This window comes from Apteryx rowi, unplaced genomic scaffold (genome assembly GCF_003343035.1).
Source record: "Apteryx rowi isolate R43461 unplaced genomic scaffold, aptRow1 scaffold_245, whole genome shotgun sequence".
NCBI classification, from domain to species: domain Eukaryota; kingdom Metazoa; phylum Chordata; class Aves; order Apterygiformes; family Apterygidae; genus Apteryx; species Apteryx rowi.
The window spans coordinates 3497-30594 of record NW_020448808.1 but is presented as its reverse complement, the minus strand read 5'-3'; the positions used below and the strand labels follow the sequence as shown (position 1 = coordinate 30594).

Sequence of the window (27098 nt, the reverse complement as noted above, 5' to 3'; positions counted from 1 at the left end):
CCTCCAACAAAAAYGCCATCTACTTCAGGCCTTGCAGAAGCAGGGGATTAAATTAATGCCTAAACTGCAGAATTAACTCCTTATCATGTACAGCAGAGAGAAGCTTAAAGAATGCAACAAAAGTACTTCATTTCAGTTCTACTTTTGTAACATTTATAATGGAACCTGTCCAGCCTCAAATCAAAGTTGTTATAAAATTCTTCACCCCAAAGGTACTCATTTTCAGAAAAAATGGTTACTGAAATGCAACCAAACCGATGAACAGAAGGTATTAAGATCTTCAGTTATACCACCTCTACCTACCGAAGCTGGTGACAGATGGGGGAACCTCCTCCCCTTGGAAGAACTCCAACATACTCTTGACTTGATAAAGCAAATCTAGACCTTTTTTATTTTTATTTTTATTTTTTTTTTAACAATTTGCCAAGACTGGAATGAGAGATAAATAGAAGGCACAACAATTTTGCTTTTTTTATACAAATACAAACTAAACATGAAAAAAACTCCCTATTTCAATAAAAAATTTCACAAGTTCAGGAAAAGTGTTTTAAGAGTCAAGTTCTAGACATTTAAAACCTATCCCACAATCCAAAATTTCAAAGTGGTAAAACAGTAGTTAGAATTCCTTTCCGTGATCATGTATCAAAAGAAAAAAAAAGATTCTACGGATACCCATTATTCCACTTTTACAGCGCCACAAAGAGAAAGATGAACGTCAATTTTTCAAGTGGCAATATCTCCGGACCAGAGGATGTTCGTATGACCCTCAAGGGATAAATCGATAGTTTTTTCCTGCCCTTGAAATACTTGCCAAGTACTATGTTTTCCTACAGGCTCTTGAACACATGCATGTGAAATATTCCACTGACTGAAATGCACCCAAATTCAGTAGAGGGGGAAGGAAAAAAAAAAGAAAAACAAAAAGAAAACATTCCTTTAGGAAAGACCACTGGTACCAAAAAAAATCCAGTCCGTAAGTCTGAAGTGAGCAAGGAAATTCAGTTCTTTTTAAAATCCACTTTTCCTAAAATGTTGTTCCGCAAAGCTGGAATCTGGGACAAGGACTAGAAAAAAAAAAATCACAAAACCATAACACAAACAAAAAGGGGCCAAAATAGTATCAAACGTAGCAGTCTATAACAGGCTAGGGCCACATTCCAAGATACCCAAGGCTGAAATTCACAAATCTGCAGGAAAAAGGGTTTGCGCCACCATGTCAACATCCATGATGCATTCACTGGCGTTGCCCGATCCCCCTTCCAGCTCCAAATCCTGGTTTCTGGGACATTCCTCCACGTGGAGGCCCTCGAATCCCACCGCCCAGCCCCCCACGAGTGCCTCCAGGTCCACGTGGTCTGTTATCTCTGCGGTCACCCTCCCTGGCAGCTCGTGTTTTCTTCTCTTCCACATTCAAGCGCACCTCTCCCCTGAACATGATGGGCTGCAAAAGAAAGCAGAACAGGTACCTTCACTAATGATTCATCTGTAACTCTCCAACATCAAGCTGACTTCTGCAGCCCTGTTGCCTATCTGTCTCTCCAATCCCAATTAAAACATTTTATGAATGGCTATTGGAGACAGAATGGCTATAGTCAAACTATGCATCCAGTCTTATGCTTTCCTGGAGAAGATATATGTAAAAAACCACCCACATGTGAAAAAGTCTGAGACTTTTCAAAAGTGATCTCAGGTATAACACTAAACATTTCGACATCTCTTCTAAAAGGAATTAAGCTATTAACAGCACACTACTTTCATCTGTATGTGGCAATTCACAGTTCAGCACCAGGCAGAGTCCCAGTCGATTTTTCTTTTGGCATGAAGAATATCAGATCCCATATGCCACCTTGGTAAACAGGCCAAGGAAGTCTTTCACTTATGTCAAGTTTAACATTTAGAATTGCACTGATAAGTGGTGACTTAAGAAACCTCATTGAAGCGAGAACAGAGAAGAGCAGAACTGCAACATTCAGTGTAAACCTCATTACAAAGAGCTGAAATTTGCAAAAATCTAAGAATTCCAAGAATAAAGATTCACTCGTTTCCAATAAATTTCAACACTTGTGTAACACACAAGAACATAAAAATGTGATCTCATCGTTGCCACAAGGAGAAGGTTTTTTCATCAAATGGAAAGGGTAGCCATTTACTTCTGCTGAACTGATTATGGAAGTAGCACAGGTCCGACAATGAAGCGGCATTGCCCTTCTCTAGCTATCAGCTCTGCTGGACAAAAAGGTCAAAGCACCTCATTACAGCCTCGTTACTGATTCTAATGCAAACTCCCACATTCCATATCAGTCAACAGGTTTAATTTCTTTGGCTAACAGTCTACCAAAGCCTTTAAAACTCATTTAGCAAAGCTTACTCTGAAAGAAGCCCTACTGTTTAAGGACATATGTTTGTACAAAAACTGGGCCCATCTGCAAGGCAATAAACAAATCCACACCGTAGCCCCCCCCTTTAATGTAAGGCCAGAAGTGCAGTGGCAATACTGCAGTACAGTAAGGAGGTAAGGAAGAAAGGAAGTCTCTGTCTGGTGAAAAGCTAGGTTGTAAGGAAGCACACTGCAGAGTTGTTAAGCTGTATCTGGATTCACAGTCTACCACCACTCCATACAGTCATGGGGCAAGAATTTTGCATTAGCAATCACGGCTGACAAGCTAAGCGGGTACCTCCTGTCTTTGTTAGCAGATTTCTTTTCTTCCAAATCCAAACACTAGTATAGTTTCTCCTTTTCAACCTCTTCTACTTTCAAAAACAAGATCCTGCTTGTTTGTAGGGTCAGACTCTCTCCACCTTGTCTCCCTGAAAGCTGTTTACCTGCTTTCTGCACAGCTCAGCAATTTCCCATTGGAAAAAGGCTCAAAAGATATTGAAATCAGTCTAGAGCAAATAAGTTCACATTTAAGTTGCTATAAGCAACTCTAACAGCAAAAGACCCTCTGCCTGTAGAAATGCTCTACAAGCACTGGGGTAGAAGGGAAAGAAATATCCCTACTTTAAGATGCATGTGGAATTAGAAGGGGATTGGCTGGAATATCTTTTCTTGTTAGATGAATACAAAAAAACCCATTACCTGTTAGTAACAAACCAACAAACCCACTGACTAAAAGTTTATTTACCCTGCTGCTAAGGATCTTCTGAACTGGTTCAGGATCATCAAAAACCACAAACCCAAAATTGGGAAGTTTTCCACCGCTGTTGATGCGGAGTTCAACAACATTTCCATAGCCTGCAAGAGAAAAGCCAAGTTCTTGGGTCATACATTAGAATGTTCTGCTGACCACGCTTATGGCTGCAACCCCCAAAYCCCGTGAGAAATACAGCAAAGCAAGTAACTTACTTTGGAAAAAGTCTTTCAGTTCACTTTTATCCACATCATGGGGAAGGTTCCCAACAAACAGCTGATGACTGTCTGGGTATCTCACAATCCGTCTAGTTTCCACATCACCTTGTTCACCATCACGAACTTGGAGAAAAAAAAAAAGTAGAATTTGTTTAAGAAAAGCAAGTCTCTGCAATAATCAAAAAAGTCAAGTCATGGTCAGAAGTAGCACATTTCAAAAGATCCAGATTTCAAACTGTTTTTACATACATACATACATACATACATAGAGAGAGAGAGAGAGAGAACACTAGCAAGTTTGTAAGAATAACTTTCTCACCTGACTGAAATCAAATTCTTGAGTAGAAACCTAGGTATTTCACAGAACACTAGTGAAATTCAGCTCTAAAATGTGGCAAATATTCAGGCCAAGATCAACTAAGATATCTTTATCTACAAAAGTAGCAATTTTTCAATTATTAGCACAGTTGGTGACATTTCCAAACCTTAATCAGCTATCACATTGTTTCCTGAAACCATTAAATAAGCACAAAACAGTTTATTCTTCCTAGCTTTTCTTACTTGGTCTAGGACCCCTCTGTGGTGGGATGCTTGTTCGCTGCTCCCTCACTCTCTGATCCCTCTGAGGTCTCTGTGGTGGAGTCTGAGATTCAGGCTTTGTCTCAGGGCGAGGCTGCATAAATTCACAAAGAGTTAACAAACAAGAATCAGATCTAGTAGCATGATTCAGCTTTTCAGAGCTTACTTACAAGTTTTATTAATAAAATAACTTGAAAATACAGGGGGGGAAAAAGTTCAATTCACAGTTTTTTCACCAGTGGCTATAAAATGCATGTTAGCTCAYGTATGCTTGCATTGCTTGTGGCTTGTATGCTCAAAGCAAACATGTCACTCCAACGCGCAAAGTTAAGATTTCCAAGTCGCCTCATTCACAATTATGTACAATAAAGTGCCTCTGCCCAAAGTACCATGGCAATTAAGCAGATAAATATTATTACAACAAACTGACAGGACAAAATCACACTCATGAACAGGCAGAGGGAAAAAAGTTACAGAAGCTGCCTCTCCTTTAAAGAAAGGGTGCATTCATTTTAGATAGCAGATACAGTCTGCATTCACATGAACATTCCTTTTTTTCCTCCATAAGGAGTAAAATTCCTTCTCAACCAGGGAGCAAAGGAATAACATTTTTATAGAGTCTACAAGGACATGTTGAATTTGAAAGCCTATGGAGCTTCTCTGAAATTTCAGATCATAAGCAAGTAGATTTCACTATATTCCCCCCACCTCAGCCTACTGCCAGCCAGTTTGCCAGTAAATGGCTCTTGGTGCAGGATTCCTACCTGTGAGACAGGTACTTTCACAACATGAGGTGGTATTCCCGATACTGGAACAGCTCCACTGGGAGGAAGGTTCTTACTGGTTACTGATGCCCATGAAAATGTCTGAAGAAATAAATATCGTTACTCATAACTCGAGATGATTTTATCTTTCTGAAATACATTCCTGATGGTTTAGCTAATAGACCCAGAATAACAGTAACATAGTTTTAAGCTGTTTTTGAGACTTTGAAATTCTGGATCCAGCCACTAGCAGTTTCCTCACAACTTTCTTAGAATCATTCCAATTCAAAAGAGTTAGTGTAGTAATAATGCAGTCACATTTCTATCCAGTTTCTGTACTCTGTGTGGAGTTGAAATGCCACAGCAGTAGCCTAAAACTGAGCATCAGATCAAGGCTAACCAAAGTATTGCCTTCCTGACTCCCCATTTGTCTTTCACCTTCCTTAACATTGATGAGTGATGAGTATCCCCAGCTAGGAATAAAGTCACATTTCATCCATTTTCTTCATTCAGTATGTGACTGTGGTCTGTTCAACGTTTCAGAAGCTCTCTTTACAAATAAATCCCCCCCACACCTTAAAAAAAAAAAAAAAAAAGAATTTAAGCCTAACTGCTGCCACAGTTCCCACACTACCAAATATATGCAGCCTTGCTTTAGGTCTTGATATTTTGATCAACCAGTTACTAGACAGAATTTCAACTACTTATTGGAGAGCAGCCAATGGGAAGGAGCTAACCAGTCATGAAAAGAGTAATTTGGGCAGGGGAGAAGGAAAAAAAAAAAAAAAAAAAGTTAAAGCATGTAAACACTTCTGATTCCAGATATTTCTTCTCCTCTTGCCAGAGTGAGGAAAATCACACTCAAACAACAGAAGAGTCAAACATACTGATGAAACCATCACATCATAGAAAAGAGCTACTGATTTTCATTACYCTGGAGTCCTCTTGCACTGCAGGAGCTGGATCAGCAGGAACCGGAGAAGGACTCTTCTCCACAGCCTCTTCTGGAACCGACTCCTCCAATGCCGGCTCAGATTTTTCTTCTTGCACCTCTGGTTCAGGTTCCTGTTCAGGTTCTGGCTCTGGCTCAGGCTCTGCATCTGCAGCTGGCTCTTCCACATGTTCTTCCAAGTCATTGCTGCTAGAGAGCACCACAAAAAGCAAGCAAAAAGGCAATATTGTATTCCATTCCATTAGCAGGTGGTAAGAAATGCTGCTTTTCAAATTCAGAAGTTAACCACCTCATAATCTAGAGGAAAACAGGTAATCTGTCTAAATAAGGCTACACTGCACAGGGATGCAAGTTCCACATTGTTACACTACAGAATGGCAAAAGCATTATATCAACTGAAAAATCTGCATTCAGCTTAACAGCCACTTAGGTTTCAGCTGCCCTACTAACAGAAATCTTGGATTGTCAAAGAAGAAAATCATGAATAGCAGTAAATTAATTTGACCACAGACCTGTTCTACAAACCAACTGTATTAGACAACATCTGACTTCACCTAATAAGATGATATTACCTGACAGTCTGCTCATAATAAGCACCACTATCATCAGGAACAGCCTCAGGTGTCTGCTGTCTTTCCTCAGGTTCCTCCCCCTCTTCCTCTGATTCTAAACGAAGTCAGAAAAGGAAAAAATACACCATACACATCTTTAGTACTCAGTGCTAACCTAAGGCATCTTCCACAACACACAGATCAAGACTCTGCTGAAAAGCACATGTAGGAAGCACTATTAAGACATGACACAAAATAGAAACTTCCTCATATTTCCACTACCACTTCAGTTATTCAGTTTTGACCAAAGTCAAATGGCATTTTTCAAATTACTTCAAAAAGCAGATTTGTAGCCTACACTATAGATTGCTACTACTCAAAAAGAGGTCTTACATGTTTTTTTTAATACCATTGTTAGAAGAAGGCTATGACATTCAGGAGATTGCTATCTTTGTGGCACAACTCTTTGCTGAAGTGCAGACAGCATAGTGAAAGAAAGGTAAGACTGCATGCCAGAAAAAATCCAAGAGATCACCAAGCTTAGTGCTGATCTGCCTTCTCAAAACAAAGGGATTTCCTCCAGTCTGGAAATGGGAGCATTGAAATAGACTCAGGAACAACTATTAGTAGAACTATCCAAAAGTTCCTGATACTTACCCTCTGGAGGCTCCGTGTCAGAGTCACCAAAAACCTCATCCTGGTAGCGAAAGATGTCATTGTGGACATAAAACTTGTTTGCAACAGAACCCTTGAAACAAAACAAAGGGAGGAACTGATTCAGTTACAGCAGTTGCAAACCCCTCCCCCATTCCCAACATTACAAAGTTTACTATCAGTGACAAAGTCTGGTCCTGGTCTGCCTCCCATGACACTGCGACAGTACAAAGGAATACAAACAGGACAGTCAGTGATTCCTACAAAGGATCCCCAAGCAGGAAGAAAAGGAGAGCCAACCTGAGCGAGTTTAACCGCCTCTGCAGCCTGTTGCCAGACACAGGAAGTATTTCGCACTCCACAAAAGTTAGGGAAGAGTGCTATATTATATCACAGCTCAGATGATATCCCTTGACATCAGGGTAATTAATATTATTTAGAGCAACTCCAGCCACTGGTCAGCTCAAGTGTAATTCTGACTGGCAGCAAAGTAAGGCTGAGAAAGCAGAAAAGCCTGCTTTGAGCCATTCATGCCTCTGTTCCATGCACTGGACCAAGTACAGGCAAATCTCAGGGTCTGACTAAAGAAAAAATCCACAAAGTGCTCAATGACTGCTTTATCAATAACACACCTTCATAAATATGGTAAAAAAGCAAAACACTGTTTTGTTAAAATAAAATGCTACAAGATCTCTGCCAAGATGAAAGCCCCGTTACAGCAAGCTACCAATCCACCATAAAAGAAACAGAGCATTTGGGATGGAAAGACTGGGATAACCTTTAAGACTGCAGAGAAGGCAAGAAGTCTGTACAATGACCACTGAGAAAGAGAGATCTCAACATGGCTCCTGGAGCAGAAGTTCTGCTCAGTCCAGCAGAGAAAGGAGCTRTAAGTTCCTTCCTTATGACTGACAGGATCAATAAGACCTAGATAAGTCCTGGAAAGATAGACAGCTAAAGTTAAGCAAAAATTTTAGTCTTCTGTAGGCTATCTTGATTGCTAACAGCTTGGTAGAAAGACACAACTGGAAGCAGAATAACTAGTGTGGAGTTGCTTTCTAACACTGTTTGCTGAGGTCACAATTCATTATGTTAATATTGAAGTGATAAGGAAACAAGAACAGCTTGAGCAAGTTGTCCTTCCCATATCTTAAAAGATAAATCCAAACTTGCCTCTTTCAAGAAAATCTGTGCTATTCAGGGAAAAAAAAGTCAAGACAGCATCATACTAGCAAGTCAAGGATGCACTGCAGTCATGCTCAAAACTAAATGCGCGCACCAAAAAGATGGATCAACTGAAAGAAATTCATACAGCGCTTTTAACTCTGGTAGTTTCTAACAACAAAAGAGTGGGAGCCATGGGAGTGGGAGCTTCTGCGGTCCGAAGTATCAATTCCTAGCTCCAAAGGAGAAACAGTCAAACTGAAAAATAAAACGGATCTTGCAGCTTATCACTGTCATTTACAATTATGCGTACTGTATGTTGAAAGTCACCTCAAACCCAAAGTCAAAGCTTTATGGAATCAGAAAGTTTGGATTCCATGTCTTAAAATGACATAAAACATTTTTCTCTCRCTAGCCCTTTCTCATACCAGTTGCTAGAGTGCAAATCAAAGATAAAAACARCTTTAGAACACACAAGCATTACAGATACTTAGTAGCCACAAGTCAGGATATTTACAACTGTAATGATGATGCCCATGGTTAATATATTAACATATGGAAATAATGCAATTTCCTAAAGAATCTTCAGGGCATTACCACTGAACTTTGTGGTAAACTATCTTCCTGGTCCAACCCTCCGGATTCCAACATTGAACCAAACAGGCCCCATATCAATCCTGACATGAAAGTAGGCTTATAGTAGTATTAACACCCTATATAGCATACCTCAGGTGCAAGTACAAATGTTTGCATGAATCTGCGCACTGGCTGCATGTTATTGGAGAGCTCGCCCATCACCTGGACTACAACACCATCGTTGAGAGTAGCATGAGCATCCACATGACGGATCTTTGTGTGGCAATCCTTGAAGTTTAATGACAGCACTTTCTTGTGGATATCCTGGGGGGGGGGGGGAAGGAATAGAGGTTACACTGCAAAAGCCATTTCTGCTAAGTTAGTGGTTTCCAAAGAAAGGAGGAACATAAAACATTCAGTTTTAGGTTGCATTCCAAAACCCTAGAGAGAAAAGCTTGGCAGCGTGCTCTTTAAGTTTGCTTCACAAGCATTTTCACATTATGAACTTTCAGAAAGGAGACATATCCTGACTAACTATTGCTGTTTACTATTAGGCAGTTGTCCTGATTTTCCTACAGAAGGCATTTAGGCAAAGGCGATGAATCACAGTGGGTATGCGTTTCAACCACAAGGGAGACAAAAAACCAAGGACAGTAAGTTTTTCAAGTACTTACAGATTGCCCATAGACAGCATCAGCTGGTTTTCCATTGGAATCCAAGCCGCCATGGACATAGGAAGAGTTCTTTCCATAAAACCTGTTGAAGGGAAATATTTTAACGCTATGCTTTGTTGAGTAACACAGAGCCTCTAAGAGTACACTATGAATATTATATTTCCATCAGGTTTTCTGTCTGAATTATTGCAATACATTCTTACAATTCCATAACCCTTTTTTGCATTTTTCAAAGCAAACAAACAAAAAAACACCACAAACCACACACACACAGTTCTTGTGTGTAAGCTGTAGCTTTCTGATATGTCAGATGCCCAAGCACTAACAGCCAAGAGTAAAGTCTCATATGAGACCTAGATAATTCAGCCCCATTCTCTCTCTATAAGAGGTCTAAATCAACATAGTACTCTGAACATGCAGGATACTAAGGCTTGTCTCAAGCTCTGGTTTAAAGTCTGAGCAACAAGCAAGTTTTGTTCATCTAGAGTTATGAAAGCACTGCAGGTAAACCTTCCTTTTTAAAAACAGACAGATTAGAAAGTAAAATGTCATTAGCATACTCCATTCTGACAGCAGATACAAGTCTAGAATTGAAATCCATGGCATGCCTAAACTTTCCTGTGACCCARACAGAGAAGGTTAGCTATTCAAAGTGGGGAATAACTTTGAAAGGTCTCTAAATGTTCCAGAAACTGGAAGGAGGGTTTCAGGAATCACTTATCTAGCAACTCAAAGCACAGCAAGATAAAGCATGTCTTCAAAAGGCTAAGTTAAGTCTCACAATGCAGGATTAACAATCAAGTTGAACTGGAACAGTTTATTTAGATAACAGATTGTAGTTTGCTGTATAATCATAATTTCAGTAATTTTCCTTTAAGAAACAGCTACTGATATGACTACTGACACATAGCAATATACAAGAATACAGTTTTCAACATTTTTTCCCTAGTCAGGAGGCATTATATCAAGATGACCACAAAACTGTTTAGTTAAACATAACATTTATCCAACTTTCATTTATATTGACCACATCTAGAAGTGTGAAGTGACACTTCTGGCTTACAAAATTGTTTTTAAGCTTATAATGCATGTATAACAGCATTTCAATAGCAACTAGAGTAAGTTTTTAGGAAAATAAAAAACAGTATTTTCCAATGTTCCTATCATTTTTCTAGTTGTTGTAATCTTTATTATCCATGTTTTAATCCAGTTGATCAAAACCGGGAGCAAGTTACACTGAATCCGTCTTGGATAAATCAGATTTTTAAATGCCCAAACCTTAAATCCAGCTAGCCAAGAAGAGGGAATGATTTTATTCACTGCTTTTAACATTCCCCCCAAAAAAAACAGATCATGAAGTGAAGCAGAGCTTTACCTGTGCAAGTAGTCAGGTGCTTGGTTCAGTAGAGTATAGTACTGCCTCACGAATTCCCGCCCGACCAGCAGGGGACTTGGCTTCTCCATCACCATTTCTTTGGTCAACTGAAAACTAAGGAAAATAAAAGCTCCATAAAACACTTACATTTCACATTGCTGTACACATACTGATAACATAAGCCACATAATTACAGTGTAAAGCACACAAAACCTATTAGCAGTTTCACCACAGTAATCAGTTCAACTGATATGCTTTCAGAGTCATCAATGGCTGGTGCTGAGAAAAAGAGGGAGAGGACTGCTGGGTAGGGAATCAGTGGTGGGAGAGGCTGCATGGCTGAGGGAGTTTAATTCAATATGAAAGCATTTAATTATCCTGTGTACCCTCAGTAAAAAGCAGGTGGGCAAGCAAGTAAAGTTCTTCAAGAGGATTTGCTAAGCAGCTAAGTCATGTACAGTTGATCCAAGTTCTACTTACCTCACTTGACTTCACAATCAGAATTAGAAGTCAGATGTTCTAAAGCAAAGCCTGTGCTACTCTATTAAGGGCATTTTAAAAAGGCCAAAGCAAGTCCAACCTATTTTTGTCAAAAGCACAGCACTCCTACAGTGCTTATCACTCATATTGAAAAGGAATATCAGATTATACTAAAATAACTATGCTATGGACATAAATGAATACTGCTCTTCTCTTGCTTCCCCAAACTCAGCAAATCATGTATCACCTAAATCCAACAGATCAGTCAAATTAACAGTACCATACCTAGGGTCAGGCACAAATCAATCTATTTACCATGTGCCTAATTTCAATGGATCTGTAAATTACAAAAAGAAAGTCTTTACAGCTGGAATACAGAATATGTCCATCTTCAGCGCAGGTCATTCAAAACCAAAGCACATTCATGTGTTTCTTTCCTTTTGAACACTCATAAAAAGAAGCTCAGACTAGTAGAGGAAAAATATCAATACCAGATCATATTCTTGTTGCCTAATATAGAAACAAAAGTAGTTTTTTAGCTTCATATGCCATTGCCAATCATACTGACAGGTAGCAGAATGGGAGCTTAGCTGGCAGTTTTGCTGCTGATGTGTTACAGACTATACATTAGCTGATTTTTCTGCCTTGTAGTGCTGACAATAAAGAATAGTTAGCAAAGGTATTTGCAGTAGGTCAAGCAGATGTTATCCGAAAGGGAGTTAAAGACCAGGTGTAACACTTGAAAGAGAACTTTCTTCATATTACAGACATCCTAACCCCCTTCTCTTACACAACGCTTTCCCAAATACATGGTATGCAAATTCAATATGCACAAACTTCAGGTATGTTCCACAAGTCAAAACCAACACACTCCTAACTTGAGCCCCCCAAAAAGCAACTCAGGAGTCATCATTCACCTATCTGTTTTTATTTAAGACTGTGCAACTAGAAATAACTCCAAGAAGTGTCAGCAAAAAAATAAACAATGGAAATCAAACTAAGTCCTCTAGTGCAGACTAATCCAGATGGAGACTGCAAAGTGCATGCCTTGACAATTATGCTGGTACAAGCTTTCTCTTGTCACTGCACAGAACAGCATTTTACACCCTGGGTAAACAGACTTGCCCACAACTAACCTATGGACAAAGAGAACGATCAACAACCAGGTAAGGAAGCGGTAGATGGGGTTGGCAACCAGAGTCTGAGGTGGTATAAACAGAATGGACCTCTTAATCAACAAAACAAGGGCTGAAGTGGAATTGCCCCAACTGTATGCATGTAAATAAGGAAGTACCTATGGGACCATATCATGGGAAAAGCTCTCATCCCCTTTCCGGGAAGTCAGCACACCAAGGTCCCACTCTGCAGCATCTCTACACTGACACACACAGCACAGGAAACAAACGGGATGAATTAGAAATCTGTGTACATTTACAGGGCTACAATCTCATTGGTATCAGGGAGACATGGTAGAATAGCTCACAAGACTGGAGTGCCACAATAGATAGATACAGGCTCCTTACTGTGGACAGCCAGGGAAGATGAGAAAGGGGAGTTGCCCTTTATGTGAGAGAGTATCTGGAATGCATGAAGCTCTGCCTGGGGACAGGTGAGGGGCCAGCTGAGTACTTATGGGTCAGGGTTAGTGGGCAGACCAACATGGGCAAGACTGGTGGGTGTCTGCTTTAGACTGACCAGGAAGAAGAAATAGATGAAGCCTCCTTCAGACAATTGGAAGAAGCCTCATGTTCACAAGCCCTGGTCCTCATGGGGGTACTTCAACCACCCTGGTATCTGCTGGAGGCACAATACAGCAGGATACAAGCAACCCAGGTTTCTGGAGTGCTTTGATGACGATTTCCTAACACTGGGGATCAAGGAGCCAACAAGGAGGAGTACTCTCCTGGACCTCACACTTACAAAAAGGAAGAACTAATCAAAGATGTAAAAGTTGGTGGCAGCCTTGGCTACAGTGACCACGAGATGGTGAAGTTCAGGATCCTGCAAGGAGGGAGTGTGGCATTATGCCACAGGGAGCAAGACAAAAAGCAGAATCAGTCCTGGACTTCAGGAGAGCCTGTTCAGGGACCTGCTTAGAAGAATCCCATGGGATATGGCCCCGGTGGAAAGAGGGGTCCAAGAGAGCTGGTTGATATTCAGGAATCACCTCCCACAAGCTCAAGAAYTGTTCATACCAACGAGGGGGAAATGAAGCAAAGGCAGCAGGAGGCCTGCATGGATGAACAAGGAGCTCCTTACTAAAATCAAATATAAAAAGGAATTATCTAAGACGTGGAAACAGGGACAGGCGACCCAGGAGGAACAACAGAGACACTGTTCAGGCATGTAGGGATGGGGTTAGGAGGGCTAATGCCCAGTTAAAGTTGAAACTGGCAAGGAACATGCAGGGCAACAAGAAAGGCTTCTACAAATAGGTAAGCAGCAAAGAAAAGGCTAAGGAAAACATGGGCCTGCTACTAAGTGGGCCAGAGGCCCTGGCAGCAAAGGACACAAAAGGCAGAAGTACCAAATGTCTTCTTTCCCTCAGTCTCTACTGGTAAGGCTTGCCCTCAGGAATCCTACGCCCCTAAGACCAAAGGGGAAGTCTGGAGCAATGAAAACTTACCCTTGGTGGAAGAAGATCAGGTTAGGGAACACTTAAAGTGGACAAACAAGTCCGTGGGCTCTGATGGGATGCACCCATGAGTGCTRAGGGAGCTGGCCGATGTCATTGCTAGGCCACTCTCAATTATCTTTGAAAGGTCATGGTGATTGGGAGAGGGTCCTGACAACTGCAAGAAGGCAGATACCACTCCTATCTTCAAGAAGGGAAAGAAGGAGGATCTGGAGAACTACAGGTTGGTCAGCCTCACCTCAATCCCTGGAAAGGTCATGGAGCAAATAATCCTGGATATCATTTCTAGACATGTAAAAGACAGGAAGGTGATCAGGAGTAGTCAGCATGGATTTGCAAAGGGGAAGTTGTGCTTAACCAACCTCATAGCTTCTATGATAAGATGACTGGCTTGGGGGACAAGGGGAGAGCAGTGAATGTTGTCTGCCTTGACTTTAGTAAGGTTTTTGACACTGTCTCCCACAACATCCTCATAGACAAGCTGATAAAGTACAGGCTAGATAGCAGACAGCAAGGTAGATTGAAAACTGCCTTAATTGCCAGGCTTAGAGGGTCATGATCAGCAGCAAAAAGTGCAGCTGGAGGCCAGTCACTAGTGGTGTCCCCCCAGGGGTTGATCTTGGGGCCCATACTGTTTAACATTTCATTAATGACCCAGATGATAGGACTGAAACCACTCTCAGCAAGTTCACTGGTGACACAAAACAGAGGAGTGGCTCATACACCAGAGCGCTGTGCTGCCATTCAGAGGGACCTGTAAAGGCTGGAGAGATGGGCAGAGGGGAACCTCATGAAGTTCAATAAAAGGCAGTGCAGAGTCCTGCACCTAGGGAGGAATAACCCCAGGCACCAGGACAGGCTGGGGGCTCACCTGCTGAAAAACAGCTCTGCGGAGAAAAATCTGGGAGTCCTGGTGGACAAGGTGAACATGGGCCAGCAATGTGCCCTTGTGGCCAAGAAGGCCAATGGTATCTTGGGCTGCATTAGGCAGAGTGTTGCCAGCAGGTCAAAGGAAGGGATCCTTCCCCTCTACTCAGCACCGGTGAGGCCACATCTGGGGTGCTGTGTCCAGGTCTGGGCTCCCCAGTACAAGAATGACATGGAGCTACTGGAGCAAGTCCAGCAAAGGGCCACAAAGATGACTCAAGAACTGGAGCATCTCATACAAGGAAAAGCTGAAAGATCTGGGACTGTTCAGCCTGGAGAAGGCTCAGGGTGTGTGTGTGGGGGGAATCTTATGAATGTTTATAAATATCTGAAGGGTGGGTGTAAAGAGGATAGAGCCAGACTCTTTTTAGTAGTGCCCAGTGACAGGACAAGAGGCAATGGCCAAAAACTGAAACACAGGAAATGCCATCTGAACCTAAGAAAACACTTCTCTACTGTGAGGGTGGTAGAAGAAGTTGCCCAGAGAGGCCACAGAGCATCCATCCTTGGAGACATTCACTGGACATGGTCATGGGCAACCTGTCCTAGCTCACCCTGCTTGAGCTGGGAGGTTGGGCCAGATGATCTCCAGAGGTCCTTTCCAACCTCAGCTATTCTATGCAAGCAAGGGGTGGGAAGATTTAAAAAAAGTTTCTCTTGCGTGCATGTTCTAAGCTCTGTTCTAGATCACCCAAGGATCTTGTTTTATGCTTTCATTACATTTGTTCAAATTTCAGAAGTTCTGTAAAGCTGAGAATGCATGACAGACTGGCTTCAAAACAAAGATGACACACTGGTTTAGTATATTACACTGACTGTTTCAAATGCACCCCTCATGTAGGCCTGCAAAGGAAGTTATAACCACACTGCAGGATGTACAAGGAATGCAAAACAGAAGTTTCAAACCTCCAAAAGAACACTAAAAAAAGACATGGAAGCTAGTATTTCGCATATACAAAATACTAAGTCCAAATCAACCTGCCAAATTCCTTCCATCTCAGACAACTGTGGTCTAGTGCCCCACACATAGTAAGCAAAAAACCCCAAATGTTTAACCCTCTTGGCAGAGCTTACAGATAATGTATTTGAGGATGTGTTCATACCCAAGCTCCAAGCAATGGTCAATATGCACAGCATCCAACTTAACTGGACATACAGGACACAAATTTCTACCTTGGAAGTACACAGTTTAAGGTTGAAAACAAGATACAACTAGAATGCTGTTAATGTGGCAACAAAAATTGGTACAGCTTTACACACGCTCTTGGGCTTTGCTCTGCTTTTAACACAACAAACAACTAGAGGGTTATTCGCACTACTTTTTCAGTTCATAAATTTAAAAACAAATAAACAAATTCAAACTCTATTTTATCTCAGAAATTATTTTATCTCAGAAATGTCTCTTTTTTTCCAGGCTCCAGAGGAGAGTATACATGAGCTCCTGCTCTCCCRGTATGAGCTGCATCTACCAACTTCATACAAGAAATATTACTTACTTGATAGAGTGCAGAAAAGATAAGATCAAAGTGAACTACCATGAAAAAGGCTTTGATATATTAAGAATCTTTCAGCTGTTTCATAATATTTTAAGAGCTAACTATGCAGAAGGAAAAGTGATACACTATGGTTGGGTCTGGCCTGCAGGAAACGTTCAGATTCTGCAGACTGCTTTCACTGTAGGAAGTTGCTAGTATCTGTGGTTTTGAAGTCTTCTAATTGTAAACTGTAATGCTTCAAATATACAGATGCCCAAGACTGAACACAGTCTGAAGTGACAAGAACTCAGAATTATGAACCCTCTGTTACCTTCTGTTGCATGTTACATTAGATCCCCACAAGATATTATCAGACAGTAAGGAAAACAATACCACAGGGAAAATAAGGATAAACTGTGGGTATCACTGCCRATTTCCTTATTTGACATTCTATTTCCTGTAAAGCCTTTGTGAAACACCATCACTAAGGGGGGGGGGGGCAGTATGACACTAGAGCAGTGGGAGTAAGAATGGCGGACAGATGTGAAAACCTTCACTCTTAGGTCCAGTTGGCATAACAGGCAATACAAGCCCCACAAAAGTAAAAAATTCTGCCTCTGTGCTGTATGCTTACAATTAGAAAAACGGTACTACCATATCCCCCAAGATCACTCAGTCTGACAGAGTTCTGTATGGAAGAACATACAGAAGTTGCCTGTCCATCCTATTCCCTGCCTCCCCAGAAGGGGTAGCATTTTGTTTCTTTAGAAAAACTAGCTTCCTCTGAAATCCAGGCTCATTCTTAATGATGCCGGTAGGCAGACTTTCTATTCAATTCTGTCAAGCGCTGAATCAGGCTCCGAGAATTATTTTCAATTGCTTCCAGAACAAAATGCATCAAGCTTGACCTTCATGCATATTGGTAAACCATTACCTGCAGCTCTCAGATCTCAACAGCTTACTACACCTTTCAAGTTTTTTGTCTCAAGTGAAGGAGTCCTCACCATATTAGCCAACTAGCAGTCATGTCATCTTCCATGCTGTTCTACTGAATCGTCCTAATACTGTACTGAAGACATGCTGAAGGTAAGTTGCCTTGTGCCAATTGAACTAGATGCATTTACAGGCTAAAAAATAAAAAATAAAATAAACTCCTCCCTACTGTTAGGATGAAAAAAACCAGTCAGAACTGATTCTTAACATGGAAGAACAGCATAGTGCCCAGTTCTCATTAAGCAGATCTGAGAAGAAATGGGAAAAACCTTTACATGACCTAATCAGAGGACAACAATCTGTTTTTACCCCTGCTGCACCTGCTGCTATTCTGTGAGTCACCATCTGTTCTTGCTCTCTAGCCATCACAACCTGAATGATATAAGGCACATCTCCAGAGAGAATACTTGCTCCCTACCACTCGTGAGAAATTCATTACTACTCTCCTATTCCTTAACCTAGGAATAACTGCAAATATTTCAGACCATATTTCTGCTACGCAGAGTAGAATAGTATGAAATGATTGAACTATCACCTCTTTAATCCTTTGAGCAGTTTATCCACACATTTTTGTCAGCTGAGACAACGATGAAAGGGGAAAGTTGACAGGAAAACCTGAAGACCACATGATTTAAGATTCATTCAGAAACATGCATTCATATCACTCCACATACAAGACAAATGGAGTAACTCAAGTTGTAACTAACAAAAACATTACAACGGTTCTGCAGCAAACCCCAGCCCTTTTCTTAAGGTGAGAGACTTAATGGAAGAGAAGATGCCCTTATATTGGTTGTCACCTGGCTGGTGACAAATTCAGCCATCTGTTACAATGCTCCTAGTTGGCAGAAAATCAATGCTAGTCACTGAATTTCTGAAGTACGGTTATGTAAATTAGAACCATTGATGTAAACTCTATATTAGCAAATTTATATTTAGGTTCACAAAACCTATTAGCATATTAGTATTCAGACAAACAATAGGCTCAAAGAACACCTAACAGCTTGTATTGATTAGCATTTTTTGAAGAGCTCAAAGTGCTATATAATGAAAGTGAACTAACCATTAGCTGTCTCTCTTTAAATCTCAGACAACACTGAAGTTTGAATCTTGTTTCTACTGGACTTCCTATGTATAACAAAAAATCTCTCTCGTATACATTATATACAGTGTTAAGGCTCTCAGAGTCATTGCAGAACACACTCTGATATAATGATCCAGAGGACAGACTCAACTGAAATACAATTTGAAGTCAGAAAATTCTAAACTTCATTTCTTAAATAGCGTGGCTATTTTAAAAACCTTTCTGTTGGCACTGTCACTTTTGTTGTCAGAAGACAAATCAAAACTTAAGTACGAGCATATGCCAAGTAGGCCATGGTTTAATATCATCCTTGTGCCATCATTCACTACTTTCTTCATTTCCATACTTCTTAGACTATTTTTTTGTCCTGAAACGTAAGTGAATCAAAAACCAAAGTTACTGCAATGTGTTACAGTTCTTTTTGACAGGAATATTACACAGCAGTCCACACTTTCTTTTGGCTGTTAGTATGCTGTAAGCTGACTCATTTGATATTACATTCCTGCCTGATCTCTGCAAATTGGTGTAGTTTCAGTACTGAAAGTTTTCCCCCCTCCTTTTTAACTACAGGTTTAAGTCACTCATATATTCTCACAGAGCTGTTACACTACTTCCAACATCCAAATCAACTTCTACAAATTACAGTTCAGATCTTTCATTTCTGCAACCTTACTTTACCTATACAAAGGCAATGGTACAATTTGTGCGCTCCCCAGATGAAGATCTTTTTCCCTTCTAAACCTGAAGGTCAAACTTCTCATGCAACTCTACTCCCTCATTTTGATACCAAGTAATTCCTTAACATAAAGGGGGTTTTTTGAAAATAAAGAAACACCCAGAGAGGCTCACACAGAATAGGGGTATCTATATGTAAGCACATCACATTACACAGCTGGCAAATCTGCAATTTCACTGAAAGTTAAAGAGCTGGTCAATAGTTAATAGGATTGCGTACATGAAGAGTCATTTGGGATTTCTTCAGGTTGCTTAGCAACAGGTGAGAATGCTCAAAGCCACAAACCATTTATCCATACGGAGTAGCCAGTGTTAGAAGCAGTTACTACTGTTGCTTTGGACAAGAAAAACAGTCAGTACAAATAAAATCATGAAGATTTCCTAATACTCCTCCCAAGTGGCATGATATTCAATATATAAGTTAATCAACAACAGAAATGAAACAATTCCAATTAATTTCCACTCTCCACATATTTTTCATGACTACTGTCTGCTACTGCTGCTGACTAAGCAAAAAAGAAGTTGATACCTGTGTAAACCATGATACAAACCATTAGAGAGCAAACAATGAAATACAAACAAGCTAAACTTGCATCACTAGGCAAATTCCAGAGCTCTTGTCTCAACTGGGGATTTATATCATTACACCAGCTTGTTCTGAAGTTGGAAGAGTAATATAAACCTTTTCAAGGAAATGTATATTTAAAACACCACAAGATACCAGATACACTGAGATGTGAGATGCCCTTATTTTAATACAGTCTCAACTATGGGGGGGGGGGGGGGGGAAGAATCCTACTTGTCAACCTCAAGCCTGAATTATGAATTGCTGAAAAAGCAGCCAAAATAGGTGAGCAACAGAAGTCCCAAAGGCTTATTGCTTTTAAAATCATGGTCTCATTACTGGTCTCACACGATGGGGAAAAACTAGTCAATGTCACAAGGAACAGTGCCACAGCAATATAGTATGCATTAAATTCTGATACAGAAAAAAGTAAAAACTCCAAACTGAAAGACAAACATAAAGCAAAAGCCATTATAGACAGTTATCTGCCTGCAACTGGTTCTACTTTTTTTTGTATTTTGACAGATTCAGAGGGAAGGAGTTCTGCCTGAGGGAAGTGATCTTAAAGGTAGCATTATTTTACAACAGAGGCAAGAGACTGAAATTGCACACACTAGTTCATTACATCTAATCTCTCTGGAAGCCAGAGGCTGAAAGCTAAGCAATAGGATAACTCATCCAATGAATAATGAAACATTTAAAGATCTAATTTGCCACAAGTTGGGAGGTTACCAGTACTCAACTTTTACTAGCATCTCCTGGAAACATTGTTGTAGTCCATAAGATGTAACTATTGGCTAGAAACTTGTAGAAGCAGAAGCTCCTCAACCAAGATCAGAGCCATGTCAAGTGCAAAACACAGCATGCAGACAGGGTAGGCTTTATTAATAATCTTCTTTAAAACCAACACCTAATAAAACATGGATCTGGATCCTCAAACTTAAAACAGCCATTTCTTCACTCACTACAGCAACTAGTGCCTACTGTAAGACAACCACGCAACTTATAAAGGGAGGCAGTGCCTGCGTTCATAGGGCACTTGAGACATTCCAAAGAGCTGGATCCTATAAATCAGTCAGTAACTGGAACGCTGCCCCCTTGGGCAAACAACTTTCTCTGTGCCTTATTATCCTGATCCTGCAGGAGGGCAGAGCCCATACCTGAACCTTTTTAAAGCTCATTTAGGCATACTGATGAGGGGCATTATCGAAAAGCTAGGCACTATACCAGTTAAGAGACAGATGGACACGGAGAAGAAAATTGAATTAGAAGCTTAACCACTTTCTAATCAAAGTATCAAAATGATCAAGATAAGGAAGCATCTAATTTTAAATGTAATAAAAATATTTTTATTACAAGATAAAAAATAGTTCAGAATTACATTCAACACTGCCCATGCTAGCACTGAAAAAACCCTCCACTTACCAACAGCAGATGGGAAGCCTTACCCAGCAGCAAGGCACAACCCCTTAAACACTGTAAGAATACAAATAAACAAACCATGCATTGCTGCAGGGCTGTCATTCTAGAAGTCAGCCTGTGTTTTTGCTAACAAACCTAAGTGTGAACCACAAGTAAATGGATGCAATGGAGTCTGTCAGTTTGTAGACAAAATTCAGTGCCTCTTTTGCTGCTTGGCAGAGCTGAACAATAAGAAACAAACTGAAGATTTTTTTACTGCTGTTAGTCAGCATCTAAATGAACAGCGACCATTTAAGAGGAGTAACTTCAAAAGCACTATGTTCAAAAGCAGAGAAAGAACACAGTCAGAGGGGACTAACCTAAAGCATGAGTTAAGCTGAGTTAAGTTGAGACCAGCATATATACTTGTACAGCAAGGAGTGGTGATCTGGGGAAGCAGAGAGACACTTCCTGTAGGAAAGAGCATAAGACCTTATATCTTGCTGTTTATCTTWGGACAGTAAAGTCCTGCTTAAAAGCAAAGGAAGACAAAAAACCCAAAATGCATAGCTCAGAAGAACCTAAGAGTTTTYGTATTCCAGGAGAGTGATATTACAAGGGTCTCTCACCAAGTTACTTTCCTCAGATTCTCCACTAAACACCTTGCCTTCTCCGAGTGCAGGGCCTACTTTGCTTTTCTAAAGCTATCTCAACTGGCTTCTGGTTTTCTATTTTTTGATCTAATCACCACTTCCAATCTGCAATGCTGAGAAACAAGGGACACGAGGAGAGAGAGGATAGTATCTCTGCAGAAGCAGCATAAGCATTTGAGTTCTTACTTAGAATTAGCATCAAGGAACAGGTTTTATAATAAGTCAACACTTGTAACAGCTGCTCTATGCCAGTGACCTGGCAAGGGTCATCTTTCAGCAGCCAAATATGCTCAATTGTTCCCCTTCAGACCACAGCTAAGGTATTTAGCATTACTTTTTGTAAAGTTTTACTGTTCTGTGTCACATGAGACAAACACCCACAGACTTAGAAGGGACATACCTATGTTATTTCTTACATTACAAACAGATCAAAACACTGAGTTTCACAGGCAGTGTATTATTTATTTTTGTTTAAATAATGTATAATACAGATGTATGATAGAGGAATGAGAAATGTTTCTCTTCTGTTCTCAGATTTCTCAGCATAGCTTTGCATCTCAAGTCATCAGAAGTTGTGTCCCACTCATTACACAAAGGAGATATGGAGTAGAGAGGGGGAAGCTGTAGAAACACCAATTTGAAGTTCATATTACTTAAGCTTTACTGCCTAATAAATACTGAAGTACCAGATGAGAACAGACATCATAATTTATGGCCTTTCGAGATGCCTGGGGCAGGGATGAAAGAAAGAAAAAGAGAAGAGGCCTGAACTGATGGCTACTTTGCTAAGTTCCTCCTGTGGAAGCACTCAGCCATTGAAAACTGACTTTCTCACAGGCTCAGAAGTGCAAACTGAAGCTCAATCAGCATTTGGGGATTTTCATGACAAAACTTTGTAAGCCAGTTGTAACCTGCCACAGGTCTCACCATACAGGTCAGCCATTACTTTTATTTTTAAAGAACACAAAAGCATTTTTGTAATCCTCTGATAACAGCTGGCCCCCAAACAGTCAGAATAGTCTGCATATGCACTAATTCCTGTGCTAATTTGAGTTTCTTTCTGCACTTCCAGAGGTATAGCCCTCAACTGCTGAAAAGATGGGACTGGGCATGTTAGACAAACAACTCTAAAACAAAAGGAATATCCTTCCTTCCCTCTCTTTGTTTTGCACCAAAATAGTTCTGGCAACTGCTCATATCCTTAGCTTAGGTTTGATAGAGAAAAGCTGGCAATCATTTTGTCACTGAGAAAAAAGAAAGTTAAGTGAGGTTGTTGTAGAGGGACCTGCTGTAAGATGTAGGCAGGGCAGCTCATTCTAGCTTAACCAGGACATTTCAACCATTGTAACAAGGAAGATAGGTATGTTACACTGAGCATTACAGAAAAAAAATTGATCCTTCCGATCTGACTGAAAGCCAAAGCCAAGATCAACTTCACACTTGAAAATTTGAGTTCTCCCAAATTTCAGAGAGTATAAAACTCAAAGCCTTTGGAATTCACAGAAATATTCCTACATTTGTTTTATAAAAATCCTAAATCAGATCCTCCTAAAGATGTTTTTTCCTACTCTAGGGAGAACTTCAGTATCTCTAACTGGACTTATTCCAACCTAACTTACCCTACAATTAGAAATACTGCTTCTCTGTAAAGTTATATTTTAAGCCTGCAAATTTCATCCTACAGGGTAGTGTCAGTCTGAAAGAAGTTTACTGATTTTTTTCTCTAAAAAACCCACAAACTTAGCTTTATGCCTGTACTACTCTCCAAACCACTTAACTCGAAAGAAAAAGTTACTTAGACCCTATGACTCCACCACTAGAACAGGTTTTGTTTTGACATCCAACATCCATCTAACAACTCAAAGCTGGCAGCAGGTCCAGTCATCTTCTCTTAGGCCTGCAATTTTTCCATTTGGCTCCACTGCAGCTTCTTGAAGTAAAAAGCAAAAAGGATACCCATAAGCGGTCATGAGCTAGAACACCTAGCTACACAGACATTACAGTGAAATTCAAGTTTATTCCCACTTGGATTAAAATCACAAGGACTAAGACTTTACAAAATATTTTCTGCATGCCAAGCAACAGAAATTTCTAAAGAGTCAACTATTTCACCTCTCTCCTCACCTTCAGAGGCATGACTTTAGCACAGAAAATTCTTTACCCTCAAATACAGAGATCCTATCATTTAAGACTGATCCATCATGACATGCTTACAGGTTAAAAAAAAAGTCAGCATAATACTAGTCATAAGCTAAACTGAAAACAGTACAGGGCAACAGACAAGAAAAGAGAAGATGGCTATCAGCACAAAAAGACTTTAGAATTCGGTATTTCACACTTGCCTCAGAAAGGAATGAGGCTCCTAACAGATTATTTGTATGTAACAGACAGCTTACAAACTTCTGGCTATCAATGCTGCACTCCACCAGCTATGCCTTTCTGGAAGAGGCCCAGAGTTAATATAGCAAAACTAGGACCTCTGACAAGTGTAACTTTCATTGCCTACAAAAATTATTGGGCATTCTTTAAGAATAGCTTAAGATTAGATTAATTTTTTTTTTTTCCCTTACCCCAATGAAGTAGCTGAAGACTATCAAGTCTACCAGTAGTTCTGGCAAGGAGAAGTTATGGATTACTTCAAACCAACTCCAGAGACTTTAGGTAGTCAGCTATAACACACATCAGGCTTCTAGAAAAAACTATCACTTTCACCTTTGGTTTAGTTCAAGTACAACAGACTAAAGCCAGCATAACAGCTAGCACCACCCCTAAGACCTGCTCTACTTTGATTTCCTCTCTTTCATTTTCTGTTATGTTACCTAAAGTCAGACAAAAATGCTCAGGTTCTAATATTAAAAACCGCAATAATCAAGTATTTTCTAACTCATCCAAAAGGCCTTTTCTGCTAACTTTGTGAATGCTGTCCCAGAAGTATCTACTGTTATGAGCAAAAATATCAGCGTGTACATACAGTAGTACCATCTTTGTTTTCTTTAATGTACTTTCATTAAAAAGTGTTGCTCTGTATGCGATTGTAACTATTTGCAAGGAGAAAGAAAAGCTCAATTTTTCTGATCCAATCTTCCAATAGATACATCCTCAGACATTTCAGAACATGAGTGGTATATCAAAACCAAGATGCATCTTTTCAAAAATGTAAACACACTTTGGCTCTTACAGGAGTGGCTTTTTAAAGTGTGAATTGCAATAGCAGATTTACAAATCTTTGGAGTATGTTCCAGAAAGATTGCATATAAGTACACAAATATTAAGACAGCAAGGAAGAGTTTGCTGTTTGGTCAGATGCCTAAAGATTTCGTGTTTAAAATCAAGAGCTTCAAATTTGGAGTATCATCAGTTGCATGATGAACTCAAATTGATGCTATTGTGGCAGCAACAAGTGGACAGAAGAGCAGAAGAACAAGATTTTATAATCAGTGAGGAAAAAAAGTTTTCCCACTACATACTTAATGTATGTTCCTGTTTCTGAGACTGCAATGCCACAAAAAAAAAAAAAGAAAAAGAAAAAAGAAAAAAGCAAGCCCCCTCCCAAACAAACAAATCCCACCACCACCACCACAGAATTCCTCCAGAAGAGCCTGAAGTTTATGCTTGGCCCATATGCACGAAGTAAGACTTGTCTGCCATGTCTTCTTTATTTTGCTTACGTTTTCTAGCCTTCAAGTGATTAACTCATACTTAAAAGAATATAACCTAGGCATAAAAAAAGGCAGTTGCCCATTTCCCACAAGCCAAGAACTGGTGACTCATTTAGCTAGATTTGATGTATACAGGATTCTTCTTAAGAAAAATTTACACTTAAAAATAAGATAGAGATTTGCAGAGGTCCCTGGGTTGGTATGATTCTTTTTCTAAAGGATTTTGTACAATTGCACTTTCTAGTATGTTCTAAGCTGTACGTTTTGCTAAACTGTCCTTTAGCAAAAATAGTTCCACTACGTTAAGCATACCAACTGTAACACCTCTGGAAAAGGTGAGTTCAGTTCACAAGATGTGAGCATTTTATCACCAAGTATTACAGAACTACCTTATTAGGAAACTCACTAGGTTTACTCTTTCCAGAGAGGGAATAAGAAAATAGAAAACTTGGTCAAAAGAAAGATTTTAGAAAAAAACTGAAATGCAGTCTTTGTGTCAACTTCTGCACTCACTTTTCTTTGGGATGCCATTCTAAAAAGTCTTGGTAGTTAAAAACAATCCAACATGCACACCAAGTTTGATTTATGGCACCTTGAAGTGTTAGCTTTCAGAGCTTGATAGCAGTGTCCACATTTCCTAAAGCTGTCACTTCTGCTTGTGAAAGCACAGGCTAGACAAAAATAGCATACACTGGAAACATGGCGGCTTGCTGCAAATGACTTTTTCACAATTGGTTGAAAGCAGCATTTTCTTTGTAGGGAATACTCACTATGTGCAACCCTTAACATAAAGGTAAGCCCGTTAAGAATTAATAGCACATTATATCATACAGATCAAGACTAAAATGTAAATGAAAGAGATGGTTGAAAACCTCATCTCTGGCCTTCTCCTAACAAATATATCTAGGGCCTTATGAGAGACTGCAAAGTCTTCATAAACACACTACTTTGCATTTAAATCTTGGCTTAATCCCAGATCCAGCCAAGGTCATGCAATACATCAGGGATAAGACACACGTTCACTTTCTGCATGAGTTATGACCCCCTTTTCCATCTATAAGGTTGGAGCAAGGGAGACACACACCTACAACCTGATGTACTGACAGACTTGTGTAAATACCAAGTGTTATTCCTCAACCTACAGCTAACCTACCGTGAAAAGGGCCTACTCCTGCTAAAGGCCAGGTCTGGGGGCTCCCCCCAACCCAGCGGAGGGGAGGAGCAACCTCCGCAAAGTCGTGGACAAAGCTCGCGGCTCCGCATCCCCACTCGCACCATGAAGCCTCCCCGCCCTCGGGTGGGTGCCTCCTCGGCGACCCCCCCCCCCCAAATAACGCTCCTTTTTAAGTATCTCCTTTCCGAGAGGCCGCACCACTGCGCCCCGCTCCCGCCGGGACTCTGCTTGGCGCTGCCGCCGCGGGCAGGGGGGCTCCCCGCTCCCTGAGACCCCGAAGGGGGCTGCCGAAGCCCGTCCGCGGGCCAGGCGGGAAGGGCGCCCGCCGCACAGCGTGGGCCCGGGGTGGCCCCTGCGCGCGGGGCCGGCGGGGCGCGGGGGCAGCGGGGGGAAGGAACCCCTCGGCTCCCCTCCCCCCACAGCGCGCGGCCTACCGCCGAGGGGGGGCGGCTCGAGCGAGGCCCGGCGCGCGCGCCGCCCGCAACCGTCCCCAGAAGGACGCGACCGCGCCGCCGGCCGTCGCCCGCTCCCCGGCGCGGCCGCGGGCCCTCGGCCTCCCACTCACCTGCGGGCGGAGCGGGACGGGGCGGGAGCGGGAGGCGTCACTTCACCACAGGCCTGCCCGGAGGACGAGAAGCACCTCACGCAACGGCGTGCTCAGCCGCCGGCTACATATATC

General features: G+C 41.0%; 1 protein-coding gene across 4 annotated transcripts; it reads right to left on the bottom strand.

The window, feature by feature from the left end:
* Nucleotides 1-364: 364 nt before the first annotated feature.
* G3BP1 (G3BP stress granule assembly factor 1) lies at nt 365-27098 on the bottom strand. 4 transcript variants are annotated; one of them, XM_026066646.1, is made up of 12 exons: nt 26985-27098; nt 10639-10752; nt 9264-9345; nt 8740-8913; nt 6853-6943; nt 6217-6310; nt 5626-5833; nt 4693-4794; nt 3911-4022; nt 3347-3472; nt 3126-3256; nt 365-1441 (listed from the first exon to the last, which is right to left on the bottom strand). In XM_026066646.1, the coding sequence occupies exons 2-12, from the start codon at nt 10731-10733 to the stop codon at nt 1235-1237; spliced, it is 1422 nt and encodes a 473-aa protein (XP_025922431.1). In that variant the 5' UTR covers nt 10734-10752; nt 26985-27098; the 3' UTR covers nt 365-1234. The 4 variants fall into 4 exon arrangements, with proteins under 4 accessions (XP_025922431.1, XP_025922433.1, XP_025922432.1 ...); XM_026066648.1 differs by having other exon boundaries at nt 3126-3235; XM_026066647.1 differs by having other exon boundaries at nt 5626-5830; nt 26985-27097.